We start from the raw sequence: 19,979 nt of genomic DNA, 5'->3' as shown, positions 1-19,979 counted from the left end.
GAGCATCTTTAATGGTATTACGTTGTACAGTATTGGAAAATATTATCATGGCTATGCAACTTTATCCTACAAACATTTTTATTTTTATAAATTGAATTGATTTATATAAACATGTATGATTCACTTAACAATCTAAGGTTGCTAACAGATAAGATGTTTGAACAATATAAGGAGAGTATCATCTAAAGACTTATATAGACACTGCCATCTACTGGCTTTTATAGAAACGAATCGTGGACCTTGATTTAAATTTTTATTTAATCAACCTATTTATGAAATGTTAATATGAATAGTTTAATAATTACTAATTAATATAAATAGTATTAATTCACTAATAAAAATAAGTTTTTAATTCACTTAGGATCGCCATCAAATAAACAAAAGCTTCCTGAATTAAATGTCTAAGATGGATGCATTAATAAATGAGTTTAATAAATATAGCATATAAACACGCCAATGGGTAGCACACATAAATTATTAAAAGTTCATTACAGTTTTTACATATATACATATATATATATATGTATTACAATGTAATAAGTGAATCCGGATGTTATTGTTGTAATGGAAATTCCATGCACAAGATGGCGCTTTTGTAAGACTAATAAGAGACCCTCGATAAAGGCTGTAACTTTTCAACGTGTCACGTTTTAATATAAAGAGATTTTTTATCATTTTTATTTGTTAGTGATGTAACAAACGCACACTTGTACACTTTTATTTATTTTATTTTTACAATTTTAACTCTTTATTATATTTATTTATTAGTATTTATTAGTTTGTTTGTTTACTGGATTACAATGAACAAAAATGCCAGTTCACCGAGTTTAAAATAAATATTTAAAATAAATTTTTAAAGCAATAACAAATACATTTCTTTATAAACATACCTGAGTCAAAAGTAAAAATGAAGACTTTTATGAAGAATAAAACTGTTAAATTATCACGTCAATGCATTTATAGACAATAAATAGCCCAATAAGAAAATTAAAAGTATAAACGCCCTTTTACGCAGCTCGTGGTGAATAAGTTTAACGCTGCTAAATTTAAGTAAGTTTTCTAAATAAATTAATAATAATAATAAAAACAATGTAATGAAATGATATCGATATCCGCATATTGGCTGAGCACCCCACTCTGCATTGGAATGTTTGGGCAAGGTATAGGCCTAATTATTCCCACTTTGTATTCACATCCACGTTTGACGTTTCAACCAGCTGTGTGCGTGCGTGTGTGTGGATGATGCTCGAGCATACAGCGGGGACCAGGGCCGCTCCAGTGCCGCACTCACACTGAACCCTCTCCGCGCGCACCAGCTGACGTGTTTTGCGCATTTCCTGCAGCAGCCTTCAGACACACACAGTCGGGAGAAAAAGAGGCAGGTCTGCAGGAAACCGAGTACACACAGACAAAAACGATCCTGAGAGACCCACGACAGTACGGAACCCTTGAAAACCACCATTCTCCTATCTATCTGGTGTGAATGTAAGAAGCTTTGCGGGGAAAACTTTCCTCGCGTTACGCGGAGGAGACCTGGCTGGACAAACGCATCCCCCGTGCTCCAGCCAGAAGAGGGGAACACGGGAGAGGTTCGTGGTTCACCAGAAGGACTTCGAGCATTTGTTTCAGGCTTATTTTAAGGTGTGGAATGCTATCTGACCGTTTTAACCCCAACTTACATTGCTCATTGTCGCCTGGGGGTTTGGGGAGCTTCAACATCAGGGTGTTCACAGATCACAGCAACAGATTCCCTGACATTGGCTGGACCTTCTTGAAAATACACTTTGCATGCGAAGAAAGGCATTCACACGTTTCATAACGAGAACACAAACCAGCAGCGGACAACTAGTTGAATAATTAACCAGGCGCTGAAGCGGAATATTGTTGGAAAAGTGGCTGACTCGGTAACGCCATGGTGGTTTTCAACGGTCTGTTGAAGATCAAGATCTGCGAGGCTCTGGACCTGAAGCCCACAGCCTGGTCTCTGAGACACGCCGTCGGACCCAAGACGCAGACCTTTCTGCTGGACACCTACATAGCCCTGAACGTGGACGATTTTCGCGTGGGTCAGACCTCGACCAAGCAGAGGACGAACAGTCCCGCCTGGCACGATGAGTTTGTGACGGAGGTGCACGACGGCCGCAAGATCGAGCTGTCCGTGTTTCACGACGCGCCGATTGGATACGACGATTTTGTGGCCAACTGCACCATTCAGTTCGAGGAATTGCTGCATAACGACAGCAAACACTTCGAGGACTGGGTAATGTTTTTTTTCATTGGCAGAAGCAAACATATTCACAATATAAATTCACTCTCACTCTTCAACGTCTACTGCAGTGTCTTCTCTTGAATGTTTTTTAACATCACTGTGGTCTTGCGCAAGCAGCAGGTGTGCGTATTGCTTTTCTCTGATGCCACCTGCATCATTTCTGCAGTAAAGGGCTCAGATGAATGCTTAGATAAACCCCGGTTGCATAGAGACGGTAGAGGTGCTTTGCTGCTTGTCATAAATATTTCTGCAGCTGCATAGAGCCATGCAGTCTTCCTACGTGTTTCAGGGTATAGTGTCTGTCCTATAATTGGAAAAATGATCACGACCTGAAAAGTGAAAATGGCCAACATAAAAAAGTATTGTAGTATACTATACGATTTACTATAGTAAACCTGTATAGCTCAGTGGTAGAGGATTGCACAGCACAAAATGTCATGGGCTTGAACCCTGGGAAGAGACAAACTGAAAAGTGTATATCTTGTAATGCACCAAAAGTCACATTGGACAAAAATGTCTGGCAAGTTGTAAATGCAAACTGTGTAAGTCCTAGATACTGTAGTGTTTTTTAACCTAACCATAGTAAACGTGTAGTATATGCACTAGGCCTAAATAAATACATGTTACAGCTATAAAAGTGATTTGTAAGAGAGTCAGGCCTGTTAGAAGGTACCAACTGCACATTTTACAAGGTTTGTATTGTAGTTTGAAGGTTAAAAAATCTGTACCTTAATAGCAAAGTACTAATTGATAGCAATGTAATAAGCATCAGTTGTAATCTTTAAGATTAGACTTTTAGAGGTTACCGGTGGTGATGATGACGTCACGTAACCCATACCACCAAAATATGTTGACCTTGTTGCATTCATAACAAATCACAATTGGGTTTTGATTCTTGAGCATCATTTCATGTAGTGATGAGCAAACCAAGAAGTCAGTTTTCACTATATTTGCCCGGATGTTTTTTTCAAACATGGTCTTCAGTATAAAGGTCGAGTCAAAACTGTACACACAAACAAACCATTCCTTTACCCGTCATCTGATGTCACTGACACTTGTAAAACATCAGCTTATGTATCCTCCTGGGTGCCCGTCCAAATGTCTCAAGTTCAGTCGAGACAACGAATAGAGAATAGAGTAACCCAGTAATAAAACACTACACTGTATCAACAAGGAGCTTATTACAATAATAGTATGTCAATGAAAAATACAGAATACTTCTTTTAAATAGTGCAGAGTAGTTTTTTTGAACATCACTAGATCAGTAATAGTTGTGTGCAGTACAGTATTTGACATGGTTTGGCCTCCTGAGACTATTTTGCTCATTGTAGTCAGGGACAGAGGAAGATCTGAATTATTGATGTACCATCATCAGTTCTGCTGTGATGTTGGTTAGTACTGTATTGTTTCGGCTTTCATGTTGCCATCTCAGATTGGACTGGCACAGGTACTTTAGTGTAGAGAACCAGGACGTCCTTATCTGACCTATTTACACATGGAGTCACATATATAGAGAGGTTGTTCTGAAGGACATGGACCTATTAGTCTAATACAGCAGATATGCACATGATATATTGTATATAAACAGATATATGCATAAATATAATAAACAATGTTGGTAATTTTTCGTAACCCCACTCACTCTTACTTTCTTGCTTAAATTGGTAAAATAACTTTGGATGTGTTTTACTGAGTTTGGTGCATTCTGGGATGTCATTACATTTGTCCAGAGTGACTTTGCATATAATTTGCTAACTATGTAGGCAGCTTATAGGTCTTGGAAGTTGAAAAAGCTTATAGTTACTGTAGGCTAATCTGTATTTAACATCTTTGCACCATTTGATTTTAGGGCAAGACCAATTAATGTTTGTAATTTAGTAGTAAGTAAGGCCTCTGTAAAGTAATTTGCAAACTTCACGCGGTGCTGCAGAGAACGACCGTGAGTTCAAAGTCCAGGTTCCCTTTGTACTTAATCGCTTTGTATGAAGTCGAAAACATGCGTTTGTGGATCAGAGTATAAATTGGGGACTTGCCAGACAACGCTGTCTCATATCATTTCACAGAGGATTGTAAGGAAGTTGAGAAAACTGTGTCGTTCCTTCAACACGTTCGGATTTAACATGTTAAAATGATTACAATTGTCCATATAAACGCAGCTACTGTTGCTTGTGTCGCAAAGCTTCCATTGAAATAGACAAGATTGCTTTGTTCTAGCTGCTGGAAACAATCTGGAAATCTTGCAACAAGTCAGTATAATCTATATTAATGTCTCAAATGAGCTCATTGATTTAATCCAGTCTGGCATTTTATTTCATTACTCCTGGTCAGATGTTTCTGTAAATATTAAGTTCATAGTTATAGTTCAACCAAGGTTAATAGTCCAGCAGACAAACACAGTGCATGAATCGTATTTCAGCAGCCTGTTACCTGCACCGGGATAGTGCAACCGCCCCAGGTTTTTGCAAGATTCTTGACTGTGCATGTCTATGTGTCTGTCACAACAGGCATGATAGCAAAAGAAAACAGCATCTGTCTGTGGGACAGATGTGGACAGGCAGCGCTTGCGCAATTTGGGAGCAATTTGTGTGAGCGTGTTAGTAGGTTATAGAGGTTTGGTTAGGACTGCAAGGATCACTTATTCACACATTTCCCACGAACACACACACATGCCTATTTCAAAGAAAGCCCCTCCTCTATCATGCCTGCACTTGCACGCTGTAAGCTTATTTTGCTCTAAAGGGCACGAAAGTGTTATGTTGTTCATCCCAGGCAGCTCTTCACAGGAGCGTTTCATCTTGACTGAGAGCTCCATGGTGGAGCCAGTTGGAGGTGTGAAAGCTCAGGTCTGCCGGCTGTGTAAACTTAAGAATCCCCCTCTCAACCTCGTGATTTTCCTCTTTTTCATGTTAATAGGTTTTGAACATCTGCTATCTTCTTTCAATATGGACAGATCGGTACAAATCTCTTGACAGTATTAACTGCATCATTATACCACAGGACTGATGAATGCTTTATTCTGATCATCGTGGAATTATTCGAAATATTGCACACTCAATGTGGCACGACGCAAAATGCTGTAGTAATTTGTAGTTTCAAGTGAGTTTTGCAAAATTAAATAAATCACATTGTAGAAGATACTGTAGAGTAAAACTTTTTATTGTTATGTCATACCGAGTGGTAAGGTATAGTGTGAATGAGTGACACTATGAGTCTGTTGGTTTCATTTCATCAGAAAGTTCTTAAAGTCATGTGTTTTTGATTAGTTAGTGGAAACCACTCACTCACTGACTGATTTAGGCGATTCTTGACTCTGGATAATTAATTTCTTTTGACATCTAAAAATGTAATCCAGAAATCATCTTGTATGCACTGCATTTGTGGTCAATCTAGTCATTTACATTTACTTCAGATGAATAACCAGATTCTGCTTTGCAGCACGTCCTAAAACTAGACAAATGAGAGAGGATCACATGGTGAGGGGAGGGTCAGTGACAAAAACGGTTTGGCAAGATAAGAAATTCAAAAATCTTTTTAAAACCAGTTTTAAAGGCATGCATCAGGTATATTTCAATGCACATAGTGTATTTTTGTTGATTTTATGCAATAAAAAATTACATGTGCACAATTTTTATGAAGTTAAAATTGAATGGACCTGAAAATTTCAAATTTTGTAACCACCAATTGCGCCAAAGAATGAGAAATATAAAATATTTTATCGACTTTGATGGCATGCAAGCATAATCATAAAAAAATAATTTTAAAATGTCACATTATTACTAAATGTACATTTTTATGCGTTTTTGTAATATTTGGCCGGACATATGTTGAAAACAGCTGTGTTTTCTAAATAATCTTTGACAAATAATGTAAAAATGTATGTAAAAAAATCATATCACACTAAACTAGATGCTTATTTTTATTCCACATTTTTTTTGAATATATTTATATTTCCATTAAACACAGACCGGTTACACCACGTTGACATTTTTGCAATTATCCCCCAAATATTCTTTCAAAATGAAATAAAACCAGACATTTTAGACATGGTCCTCAAAAAAGAGAATGTATGCAAGTAATCTGCAAATTTATTTGCATTTAATTGAACCATACGGACACAAAATAATAAACGTCACGTCATTGATCCGGGAACAAAATTAAACTTTTAAAAATGTAAAAAAGAAAGAAGGGAGTCCAGAAGCTTTATGACATGAGACGAAAAATAAAAACAAAATTGACATAGTCATATTAACTGTAGTCTCACATAGCTACTGAAGGTTTGGGAACCATGGCCACTTTGAATGGCCAAGGACCGCCCAAGAGCCAAGCGACCAATCACGTTTGGCTTTGTGCCACATCATGTTTAGTCATGTTTAGGGGCGTGGAGGTTTCCCACAATAGCAGACCTGTGTTTTTCTCTAAAGTTTATAACAATAACAATATAAAATATCTTACATAATACTTTTAAAAATGCAGCGTTTATTTGATCTCTGACACACGTCACAAATCATGTGTAATTTTAACCAATCAGAGGATGACTTTGAATCTGCTGAAGTGTTCAGACCAATTCAACCCATGGTCCATAGGCCTGGTGTCTGAGGTGGAGATTGTATTAACAGTAAGAGACATTGTTCTGTTAGTCAAATGTCAACACATTAGTAAATGAAACCTTGGGGAACCTTACATCTTATTTGCATCAATTTGCATCATACACACAACAAAAATTAGACGGTAAAGAAATAGAGAGGAATAAGAATTATAAGGAGCAAAAAACTGAACTTTAAAAAAAATAACGTATCAGTATTGTAATACTGTCAATGATGCACTTTCCAGTCATCTATCACCAATCACCCAGCCATCTTAACTTCAGAAATTCTTGTTCTTATACATTTTACAAACCTGTATAAATGTCTTTGTTCTGATCAACACAAGAAGATATTTTGGTGAATGTTAGTACCCAAACCGATAATGAGCTCCACTTACTTCCTGCATGGAAGTCATGGGGCCTCTGATCAGGTTTGGTTACAAACTTTCCTCAAAATATCTTCTTGTGTTGATCAGAACAAAGACATTTTTACAGGTTTGTAACAACATAAGAGTAAGTAAATGATGACAAACTTTTCATTTTTGGGTGAACTATCCCTTTAAGCATCCCAGATTTCTTAGTTTAGCCTGACCAATCATACTTTGTGATCCTAAAATGTGCTAAATCCTAACATACTCCGCTATTTGTTGTACACATGTTTTAGTATGAGATTTAGTTTTAGTAATCAGAGTAGTAGCAAGGCCATAACCACACCTTGAACATTGGGGGGACCAAAACATTTAAAAGATGAATCGTTTTTCATTTCAGTGAAGTTCAGCACCTATATGCAGTCCTTGGTCGTGCCTTGGCTGGTTTGTTACAACACTCACCTGAACAAAATGCCTTTGTTCATGATTGTTTTCGTATTCATGTTACAGTATATACACCACCTACAAGCCACTGCATGTGATTCTGAACATTTCCAGACCTGTGCATAGTTGTATTTAAAGAATCTCTTAAAGGGATAGTTCACCCAAAAATGAAAATAATGTCATTAATGACTCACCCTCATGTATACAGGTTTGAAACAACAAACGGGTGTGTAAATGATGACAGAAGTTTCATTTTTGGGAGAATTATCCCTTTAAGCCACAGAGATGTTAAAGGTATAGTTCACCCCAAAATGAAAATAATGTCATTAAAGACTCATTTTCATGTCATTCCAAACTCGTAAGACCTCCGTTCATCTTCGGAACACAGTTTAAGATGTTTTAGATTCAGTTCAAGAGCTTGTTAATCCTTCATTGAAAATCTACATACGGTATACTGTCCATGTCCAGAAAGGTAATAAAAACATCATTAAAGTAGTCCATGTGACATCAGTGGGTCAGTTAGAACAAAGACTATAGAAGCACAAGAGGTGAAACTCAATAGAACGTTCCATTGCAACACGAGCGCCCAGCAGCAGCCCCACAAATCCGCCATTTTGGAATGAAAGCGACTCGGGAGTCAACTAGAAGTGATGGCAATATCAGCTACTTTGTACATTAAAAGATCAAATTCAAACTGAATGATGATAACACAGAATAACATACATCAGACCGGTGATCATTAATCCCTTTTTACAACTTATTTTCAGATATTTAGACAAGTCTTCCACTTTTATATAGGCTAATTTTACATACAAACATACCGACATAAACACAGCCACGGTCCAAAAGTGGCAATTATAGGATAACCGACAGAACAATGCATCATGTTCTATATGATTATAATGTTTGTAGCGGGATCCAGGGGATTAATATGTACAAAATATATGTCATACCAAGTGTAGCTGGTAACTAATAATAGTAGTAAATGTGTAAAGTAGCATACTGTAAAATAGAATTACATAATAAAGCAAGAAAAAAATACCTCAAATGTGTTTCTATTTAATGATTGGATTCCACAACTGATAACAACAACAACACAACACATACATACAAGACAATGCAGCATTTCGTGTAGGTGTAGCAAGTGAACAAAATTTCAATTTAAGAAACTTACTATTGCGTTTCTGATTTGGCTGTGAGATTCGCTTAGAATGAATTGAGAATGAATTGGCTGTGAGAATTTTCATTCCAAAATGGCGGCCGCGCTACTGAAGCGCCACCTAGTGACTGTTGCCAAAAACGAATGAGAGTTTTCCCTCTTGTGCTTCTATACTCTTTGGTTAGAATGTGTTGAAGCATCGAAAATACATGTTGGTCCAAAAATATCAAAAATTACGACTTATTCACCATCGTCTATTCGTCTTCTCTTCTGCGTCTGTTGTGAAGCGGATGCGTGAGACTAAAGTCACGTGACTGCTGTGATGCGGATCACGTGTTATCCACAGACATGGATGTTTGCGAAGCTTTTTTTTCAAACTTACAGCGTGTGTCTCCTTCAGACTGTAAACGAAGTTGGGGCGCACCAGATAACACGTCAGCCGTGTTGTACGTCATCCGCATCACTGCAGTCACGTGACTTTAGTCTCGCGCATGCGCTTCACAGCAGACCTGGAACAGAAGACAATGCTGAATAAAGTCATAATTTTTGTTATTTTTAGACCAAAATGTATTTTTGATGCTTTAACACATTCTAACTGACACACTGATGTCACATGAACTACTTTGATGATGTTTTTATTACCTTTCTGGACAGTTTACCATACCTAGATTTTTAATGAAGGGTTAACAAGCTCTCGGACTAAATCTAAAACATCTTAAAAACTGTGTTCCGAAGATGAACAGAGGTCTTACGAGTTTGGAACAACATGAGGGTGAGGCATTAATGACATTATTTTCATTTTTGTATGAACTATCCCTTTAACATCTCTGTGGCTTAAAGGGATAGTTCACCCAAAAATAAAACTTCTGTCATCATTTACTTACCCTATTGTTGTTTCAAACCTGTATACATTTCTTTCCACATACATAATTGTTTTCCTATAGAAGTCAATGGAACTCCCACTTTCTGGTTGATTTAATATATATGCCTTTGTGTTCAGCACAGTTATAAACAAACGTCAAGCTGTCTAAGACAGAGGGCTTAAGGCGGGCTTCGACTCAGACTTCAGACAACCCCCAGACTACTTAATAATTCAATAATAAATTAAAATAAATATTATTGACTTGGTTGTGTGATGCCCAAAAGATTCTCACAGCTGTGAAACAGCTGAATGAAATTAAAAAGGTCTTCTTTAACCTTTCTTTACTGCGCTGTGTGTAAAATATGATTAAAAGTAATTACAGCAATTGGAATATTCACATATACAGAGACAGGGGTGTGTCAAGAGGGGAGGTTCTGGCAACTCCTAAAACTTGATTGGTCACCAACCATATTTACTGATCTTGTGACCCTGTCTGTGAAATCCAGGCTAAATTTTAAGATGAGGTGCATCAAAGTTTCATTTTACTCATTGATTTTAAATTAACTTCAATTTATTGAACAACGAATGGTTTTGTTTTATTATATTATACTGTGTGGTATGAAATTGTAATTCTGTGGGAAACAGTATTGTCTAAAGTGAAACTTTAGGTTGTGATGAAGAGTGACAACTTTACAGTTTACAAGATGCGCCTCAAATAGTTTGCTAGTGTGTATTGAATTATTTATTTGTTACATTTACATTTTAATACATTCGGCAGATGCTTTTATCCAAAGTGACTTACAGTGCTTTACAAGGTATACATTTTTATCAGTATGTGTGTTCCCTGGGGATCAACCATTGGTCTTTTGAGCTGCTAACAAAACATTTTCCTACCAATTGAGCTCCAGGAACCTTTGTTGCTATTGTTTAGTAATTTTTGACAGTATTGGTGGGTCTTGTTTGAAAAAATATTGTATGTAGGTCATTTATTGATTGATGTAATTGCCCTCAAAGGAACATCTGGTCTACAGAAATAAATCACATCAGCTGATCGACTGCAGTGAAATTAAATTAAGACTTTTGATTAAGACTTCTCAGATGTTTCTCCTGAAATGATGATCCCATTACGGTGTCTCCTAGAAATCTAAAAGAGATTTGAACAATGCCTTAGACTGTGGTTAGATTTGCAAACCGAAAGCAGAAATGTAAATATGTTAATTTACTTCAAACTTTATTTGAAAATTATATTAACTATATCAACCTTTTTCATACCTTTATATTAGGGCTGGGTTTCGATTCAAATTTCAAGAATCGATTCGATTCCGATTCTCAAGATCTTGAATCGATTATCATTGTTCGATTCGATTCGATCCGATCTGATCCCATCTTCGAGATTTAGATAAGTGTTTTTAAAAAAAAGCCCGAAATGGTGCAAGATAGGGGAGGGATGACCAAAAATCTATTCCACAGAATGAGTCATTTTATTTCATGGTAACTGTATATTTCATAATATACATGTTTTTCAGTTTATATTGTTTTTGGATTATAAAAATGTGCAGTTATTTGCCACTCACTCTAGCTTTTAACTGCTCACCACAGTTTTAAAATATGGACAATTTAAAGTAAATAATGTTAAAGTGAAAATGCCCAGAGGATAACAACAAGTCTTGATAGACAGAATCTTGTTTTTAATTGAGTTATTAATTTTGTAGACTATTGAAGCTATAGTATGCATTGTATTTTGTATTTATGCATACATTACATAAAAAAATAGGCAGTATGTAAAATGAACAGGTATAAATATATGCACAAACCTACAGACAGGATAAATACCTGTATATGAGAGTCGGAGCTCTAGATATATATATTATGACGGGTGCTATAATGTGATGAAGTCTGTTTTAAGGTCTTGATGCTCTTTAATTTCTATTAGACCTTAACATTTGCGTCTCTTTCTCGTCTTTCTGATCAAAGATGTTTGTACTATAAGCGAATTAGGCGTCAAACTAATGCTCCAGCAGCGCACGTGTCACTGATATAAATGCAAGTTTTGTCTTAGCTTGCTTAAAGTTCAGAAAACTTTACAACTATAAGCATCATGTGTAAGAAGAACTCTTTATTTGGTGTCCCGTTGCGCGCGCCTCAAGAAACCTCTGCCCGTCAGAGACCGGCTGCATGAGCACAGAGGGAGGGACAGAGAGAGTTTCGCTGGAGACCTGCGGTGGATTTACTGGCGCTTATTATAAAAATAACACAAATAACTCGTATATTTGTTATGAGTGGATTATTTTACATATAGATCGCAGCTTTGAGCATTTCTAGAGTTTTCAAAACAACCGCTTGCTTAACGTTACTGACTGCTATGTTCGTTGTTTTAATGTCCTTCCACCTCGCGCGCATGCGTGAATTCAATGACGCGGCAAGTTTAAGTTATTAATTAATAAATCGATTCTCTAGTTAAGGATCGATCTTTAGAAATAAACATGAAAATCGATTCAGAATCGATGAATCGATTTTTTCAACACAGCCCTACTTTATATTCTTACCATATGTCTACAGTTGTTTCATTTGTGTCTATTTCTGTGTGTCCTAAGAATTTTTGGAAGTTACACTGTAAAAAATTTGCTTAAATGAAACATTTAGGGACAGATTTACTATACGGGGCAAATTAGCCCAAGAGCACCATTCTAAAAAAGCGCCGATGGGAGTGGTAATATATGCAGGTTATTTACTAAAAAGGGGCAACAACTGATTTCCAAAATGACCAACGCAATCTACTAAGAGCAGCACAAATTAGAGCATAGCTGATTCTCAGGTGGGTGATCTACTAACACCTGATTAGGGATCGACCGGTATGGATTTTTTAGTGCAGATACCGATTTTTGTTTCATCAGCCTTAGCCAATGACCGATACAGGCCAGAGGCGTCATGCCCATTCAAACTGAGGGGGCATGTGTCCCCTTGGTTTTTTGAGCCAAATGGATTTTGCTTGCAACCTCAAAATCAAAGAAGCGTCCATTAATCTGTTATTTGACTTTTAATCTGTTTAATATGCACTATTATCAATTCTGTGCTGCATCCTTGTCACTTTTCAGAGATTTTTGCCATTTTGATGATGTTTTGATCGTGTTACATTACTTTATTCTGGCGGCAGGCGCTGCAGACAGCGCGGTCGCAGACGTCATTGGCGTCTGAGCGCGCTCACGAGCTCTTTGCTGTTGGTGCTGCATTTTGCTATTTGAGGAATTGTAAGAAATGCTCACAACATTTCCAAACCACAGTACAGTAATGTGCAGTTAACCTCCTCTGTGTAAAAAATGTATGGTTTAAAATGTGACAGTCTCGACATTATATTAGTAGAGATTTCTAGATTAATCTTGGTACAACGCCAAAGTTCACCAGAGTTCACGGGGACGCGAAATCACACATGCTCACATATGAGGTAAAATTTGATGCAATAATGCGTTCCTCTAATAATTTTATCTACATTTTTTTACATCATTTTTGAAAATTAAAATCAATCACGTGGCTATAGCTTATGTCATTTTCATGGTTTATATACTTAATGGATTTAAAATTACTTTAATTTTATAGGATAATGCAGTTGTTGTGCAAAATGCATTAATGACACAATTAAACTATTATTAAAACTTAAATAAATAAAACATGCCGTTTCAGATGTAAATATGATATCAATATGTAATTATTCTGATTGAATAGTATTTGGTATGAAAGTTATTCAACACTTTAATTTTGGAGGTTTTTGCATGAAAGAAGGGGTGTTCAGATTGTTAGGCATGTAAATGCCATTAAAAAAACTGAAAGCTCTATAATATTTCGTTTGATGTCTGTACATGCACATATTTCTGTGAGCTGTGCACACTGTGCCCCCTTAAAAAAACTGGTGCATGACGCCCCTGATACAGGCTGCCGATTTTCTTGAGCCGATATTTGGAGCCGATACTGCTTTTGCTCACTCAATTTACATAAAAAAATTACACAACGATGCCAAATGTTACAAGTCTCAATTTAAAAAGTAACTTTTATTGAACTTGAAAAAAAATATATTTAACAAATAGTAAAAATGGTGAGGGTGCTATGGAACCATGAACTGCACTCTCCACAATGACAATGACAAGGAACTATCTGCAAAGGATATTGATTTCTAGCATTTTACTACTACAAATATATATTTAGAGATGATAAATAAAAACCCGCTTTGTCCAGCTATGATCAGCTGTTAGACCGAGCTTTCAATGTTGTCATGGAAAGGTTGGTTGTTTTTAGTCACATGACCTGCGATCGCTTGCGGCTTCCAGCACTCTGTATGTAAATAATGGCGGAAAAAATCAGCGAACACAGCAGCCACGTATCGGCTGATACGATACACAAACCGGGCAAAATCGCAAAAATCGGCCAGATATATCTGTCTATCACTACACTTGATGCGCTTGAGTTTAGCACCATGGACATCTCAGCTGAAAATTTGGTGTGTGAAATCCCAGCTAATGAAGCCAAAGTACACTGAAAAAAAAGAAAAATGAAGGTTTACAAGAAGTTTTGAAACGCCTGCTATTATGTGACTTCTCCTGTGGCTCAAATACAAAATAACATGGCTTGGCAAACAATATTTTTGAATAATGTTCTTTTGCCATTAAAAATAAACTCTTACATGTAGAAAAATTACCATATAGCAAATACCAGTAAAATCCACTGATCTACAGAAATGACTGGATTGCTCATGACGTGTATGCTGTGCTGTTGCTGCAATTATTAAACAAAGCTGTGTGATATCTAGACCAAGGGGGCCTGTACAGCGTTTAAACCAAGGGGCAACCTTCCGATCTCTCTGATGAAGCCAATACAGAAGTGTCTTAGGGACCAATCACACCAAACGCGTTTATGGCAGTAGCAGGCGCCTTTTTTGAATGATATTCTATGGGCAGTGAGCGAATACAATGCACTGGTTGGTTGTTGTAATATTTGTCCCGCCCCTTCTCCACTGTGATTGGACAGCAGAGTGAAAAGTGACATTTACCTGAAGTTGAATTTTTGAAAGAAAAAAATTTCAACTATGGGCCACTAGATAGCATTCTTCTTATCTCTGAACTTAAACCATTTTAGGAAGCACTAGCATAGGGGCACGTTAATTGTTTTTGCAAAGGTTTGCATATGGTGGTGTCTTCTCAGCTTTCCTAAAATTTTATCCTATTATATTCCTAAAATAGAAAATACCCCAATATATACCAATAGTATCTGTCTGCGGACTGCAAGACAGGGGTGTAACAGGACCGGGGTGTAACTTGAAGCAGGGGGCGTTACTTGATGTCCAAATCACACAGAACCACATAAAATGTCAAAATGAAATGTTGTTGACAAGATGGCAGCTGGTATATACTCAGCGGTATGATTATTTTCTACAGATAACAGTTTAAATTGTAGTGTGTAAGTCATTTCAGCATTTCATTTCATGGTTCTGGCTCGATGGGATACTATACTGCCTAAATCCTATGAGATGTTGGGTTTAGGGTTAGGTTTGAGGGTAGGATAGGATGAAAACAATGGTTCTGGCTCGATGGGACACAATACTGCCTAAATCCTGTGAGATGTTGGGTTTAGGGTTAGGTTTGGAGTAGGAGAAAAACAGTGCTCATCCGGTGAGTTTTCACAACATTTCGCCATTTGCTGTATCGTACTTTAGACAGATTTGGACAACGTCAAGTTATGTACCTGTTTTGCAGTCTGCAGTTTTACAGCATTACAATGCAGTGCAACATATTGCATCGCAAACCTTGAGATTCTTGCCAATACACAGCCCTAATAGCAGTGCAAAGGTCATGGGTTTGATCCCAGGGAACCTACAACTGATCAAATGTATCACTTAGATGAATTAAAATGATTCATAAGAGAATTCTGGCATTAGTGCAACACCAGCTTCCTTAAGTAACATTTTAGTTAAAAACACTAAAAAGACTTAAAACAAACTAATCTTGAGAAACACATTATTCCATCCTTAAATCTGATTAGATGAGTCACAACTTTAGAAACAACTAAACACTCATAACTAAATCTGCTCCGCTGTCTTTGCACAAGAGTGATCTTATATTTATATACTCAAAATGGCACTGAACTAAGGCAGTCACAACAAATATAAAATCTGTCTGAATTGACAGGACCCTTTCTTAGCTTGACCTTGTTTCCCTGAGGGGCCCGACAGAGGGGTGGACAGTAGTATCCTCCCGGTAGCCCCCGGAGGAAACAGGGGCCGGGGTACTGCCGGGCCGATACTAAAAATATCAGCGGTGCGTTTGAGTCACACGGTAGCCTGGGCTTCCTGTTTTCACTCTCCCACATTTACTTCCCAGTGAGATGGGGTGATCAAGACACACATGTACATGCTTATCAATGTTGATTTCCACAGAAACTTAAGTGAAGATGGGAATTGTAGGCCGAATGTAATGAAGCTTTGCTTCTCTGTGTGTCTGGTGCTACCTCTGACTGGTTTTGCAAAAAATTCTTCAGACAAAATCAGATCAAATGAGACACATTTGAAATGAATAAATGTTTACATGCAACTCAAAGCCTCATGTAAGATGTCACAATCATCTTTATTATAACACGGTATGGTGAAATTAAAATTCAAAGACATGGTTTTCTGCGTTTGAAAATATAAAACTGCACACCATGCAAGCTGGTTGGAAAGCTTACGTCTGACCTCAGTGTACATTTCATTCCGATATAGACGGTATTGTCTCATCCCATATCCCACTGGGAAAAATACTGATACATTACCAAAACTCGATTTATTAATGATAAGAAAAATGTATAGGTTTAATGCACTTTGGATAAAAGCATCTGACAAATAAGGAAATGTAAAGGCCTTAGGCGTCTGAGTTGTTTGTATTCAGTGTATTTGTTTTCTGATACCTTGGGTAATACCTGTTAAAAAGGAACGTGTCATATATCAAGTGCTTTGTATCTCAAGTACCTACTTTGTTAAACAAACTTTCATCTCTGTCTCGACAATTAGATTTGTTGATTGTAGATTAAGATTTACACAACAGCTGTATTCCTGTAATTCGATGAGGAGGAACATGTTTTCTCAAGTTCACATTCTTTAGATAACAAAATGACTTCTGAAGAATCCCCAGACACTAAAAACAAGAAAGATAATGCTCAAGAGGAGCATCCATAAAGGACTTCTGTTGTGAGGTTGTTTGTGTGGGCAGGAGCTTTAATTAAAGATGACAGATGTTGTTGGTCTTGGGGTTGTTTCAGACAGCATGACTTGAGTTTATACTCATGTGATCTCTGACTTCTTTTGCTCCTTAAGTAAATTTACATGAATGTACTAACTAGTTCCTTGAAGAGAACTACAAGAAATGCAGTGTAAGAATGGCCATTGATGCTTGAAAGCGCCCTATGAGCTTTAAGCATTAACAAATCAGAAACATATGGTGAAAAACTTTTTTAAGTAAAATTTATCCCTTAAATTTCAAGTTCAATTTACCTAATCTACTTAATAGATGAAACATTTGTTAAATAATTAAGTTAATGTCACTTAATTATTTTTATTTTAGAAGTTAGATTTATTTTAATCGTTTTGGTAAAGTCTGTTACTTTTTAAATACTGAAGCATTGCTGTCCTGAAAATATTAAATAAAACTGTTGTAGGGTGGCTTGTATTTACTGCCTGTTAATTTTTTGTTGTATGGACTTAGTTACTCTTAGTATTATAAATGACATATATAACACAAAATTGAATAAACGTAGTCATTGAATAAACTTTGATTCTTCACAGAAACACACAAAACTGCATTTTTGATACGAATTGTCAGTACTGTGGAGAGAAATACAATAAAATGTGTAGAACAGGGTTCATGTTAAAGGCGCTCTAAGCGAATCTGTTGACGTTTGAAGTGTTTGAAGCGTAGCTAACTCCTCCCTCCCCCGAAACTATGATGCTTTTTTGGTAACAGCCACTAGTTGGTGCATCGGTAGCGCGGCCGCCATTTTGGAATGACAATTCTCACAGCCAATTCATTCTCAATTCAATCCATTTTATGCTACTTTACACATTTATTAGTTACTAGCTACACTTGGTATGAAATATATTTTGTACATATTAATCCCCTGGATCCCACGGCAAACATGATAATCTTATAGAACATGATGCATTGCTATGTCTGTTATCCTATAATTGCCACTTTTGGACAGTGGCTGTTTTTTTTTTGTTTCACTTAACCCAGGAGTGGGGAACCCTGGGTCCTGGAGGGCCACTGTCCTGCAGAGTTTAGTTCCAACCTTAGCCAAACACACCTGCATTTAATTTCCAAGTAATCCTGAAGACTTTAATTAGATTTTTCAGATGTGTTTAATTAGGGTTGAAACTAAACTCTGCAGGACAGTGGCCCTCCAGGACCAGGGTTCCCCACGCCTGACTTAACCCATTTCATGCAATTCTGATGTATATGTGTTTGTATAAGGAGCCTATGTGTGGGTATATGAGTTTATGTCGTCTGTAGGTATATATGTAAATGTGAGATGTGTTCTATGTTTTTATATTTGTTAGTGTTTATAAATATATTCACACTAACACAATATAAAAACTTGGAGGAAAAGTGGAAGACTTGTCTAAATATCTGAAAATAAACTGTAAAAACTAAGGGATTTGATGATCACTAGTCTGATTGTGTGTTATTCTGTGTTATCATCATTCAGTTTGGATTTGATCTTTAATGTATTTTTTTTACAAAGTAGCTGATATTGCCATTACGACAACAAGAAGCTAGTGGATAGTGTTGGGAAGTCGCTTGTTCGCAAACGACACATCACTTCTAGTCGACTACCGAGTCGCTCTCATTCCAAAATGGCAGATTCGTAGGGCTGCTGCTGGGCGCTGGTGTTGCAATGGAACGTTCTATTGGCTTTCACTTCTTGTCAATATAAGTTCTTTGTTTCGAGTCATGAACGCGCCCAATCCCCACCCCCAAATCCTTCTTGTCGTTTATTGGCTGGAACACTTTGTTATGTTTCCTGGTGGTAGGTTTGACCACTTTGTTTTTGTTGCAGTTTGCAGAGACCGCATTTTTTACAGTGTGTTCAGAGGTCAGGCAGCTAGCAGATAGTGAGGAGATGTTAAAGGAATATTACATTTTCTTAAAAGAAAAATCCAGATAATTTACTCACCACCATGTCATCCAAAATGTTGATGTCTTTCTTTGTTCAGTCGAAAAGAAATTATGTTTTTTGAGGAAAACATTGCAGGATATTTCTCATTTTAATGGACTTTAATAGACACCAACAATTAACACTTACAGTAACTCAACACGTAACGTTCCCAAACGATCCCAAACGAGGCATAAGGGTTTTATCTAGCAAAACGATTGTAATTTTTGACAATAAAAATAACATATATACACTTTTAAAGCACAACTTCTCATCTAGATCCGGTCCAGCGCGACCTAACGTAAATGCGTAGTGACGTAGGGAGGTCACGTGTTACATATATAAAGCGCACATTTGCAGACCATTGTAAACAATAAACTGACACAAAGACATTAATTAGTATCAGTTGACATACAACAACGTAGGAACGGTCCTCTTTCTCAACACTTGTAAACACTGGGGCGGAGTTTCGCATTCGTCCTCTATGACCTCTTGACGTCATGACGTATTGCGTGGGGTCACATGGCGCATCACGACCGGATCTTAACGAGAAGTTGTGCTTTAAAAGTGTATATTTGTTATTTTTATTGTCAAAAATGACAATCGTTTCGCTAGATTAGACCCTTATGCCTCGTTTGGGATCGTTTATAGACCTTTGAAACTCCGTTGAAAAAAACTGTTACGTGTTGATTTAGAGGTTAATTGTTGGTGTCTATTAAAGTCCATTAAAATGAGAAAAATCCTGCAATGTTTTCCTCAAAAAATATAATTTCTTCTTGACTGAACAAAGAAAGAAATTAACATTTTGGATGACATGGTGGTGAGTAAATTATCTGGATTTTTCTTTTAAGAAAATGGAATATTCCTTTAACTGTATGAAACAAAAAAAATGTATGGCCTAAAACACGTGAATTCGCTTAGAGCACCTCTCACCTGAATGGTGACTTCAGAAATGTATGATTTACAACAAAACAACATTAACAATATAAGAGCTTAAACCTCTATGATATTTAATTAACAAATATTTAAAGGTGTAGCGGAGGATTTTCTCGAATTTTAGAAAAGAACCGCCTTCTCCACTTTTTTAAATAATGCAATTGCGCAACACTCCTGATTGACAACTAGGA

General features: G+C 36.9%; 1 protein-coding gene across 1 annotated transcript in view; it reads left to right on the top strand.

Moving 5' to 3' along the window:
- The first annotated feature begins 1,208 nt into the window (after positions 1 to 1,208).
- Positions 1,209 to 19,979, top strand: part of prkceb (protein kinase C, epsilon b) — a 105,486-nt gene continuing 86,715 nt past the window's right edge. Inside the window, exon 1 of the mRNA XM_065297320.2 lies at positions 1,209 to 2,260. Within this exon, the coding sequence (XP_065153392.1) occupies positions 1,913 to 2,260 (348 nt within the window). The 5' untranslated portion in view covers positions 1,209 to 1,912. The remainder of the gene's footprint in view (positions 2,261 to 19,979) is intronic.

The sequence above is a fragment of the Paramisgurnus dabryanus genome, chromosome 20 (assembly GCF_030506205.2).
Source record: "Paramisgurnus dabryanus chromosome 20, PD_genome_1.1, whole genome shotgun sequence".
Taxonomy (NCBI): domain Eukaryota; kingdom Metazoa; phylum Chordata; class Actinopteri; order Cypriniformes; family Cobitidae; genus Paramisgurnus; species Paramisgurnus dabryanus.
The sequence above is the reverse complement of the archived record's forward strand: the minus strand, read 5'-3'. Positions and strand labels throughout refer to the sequence as shown.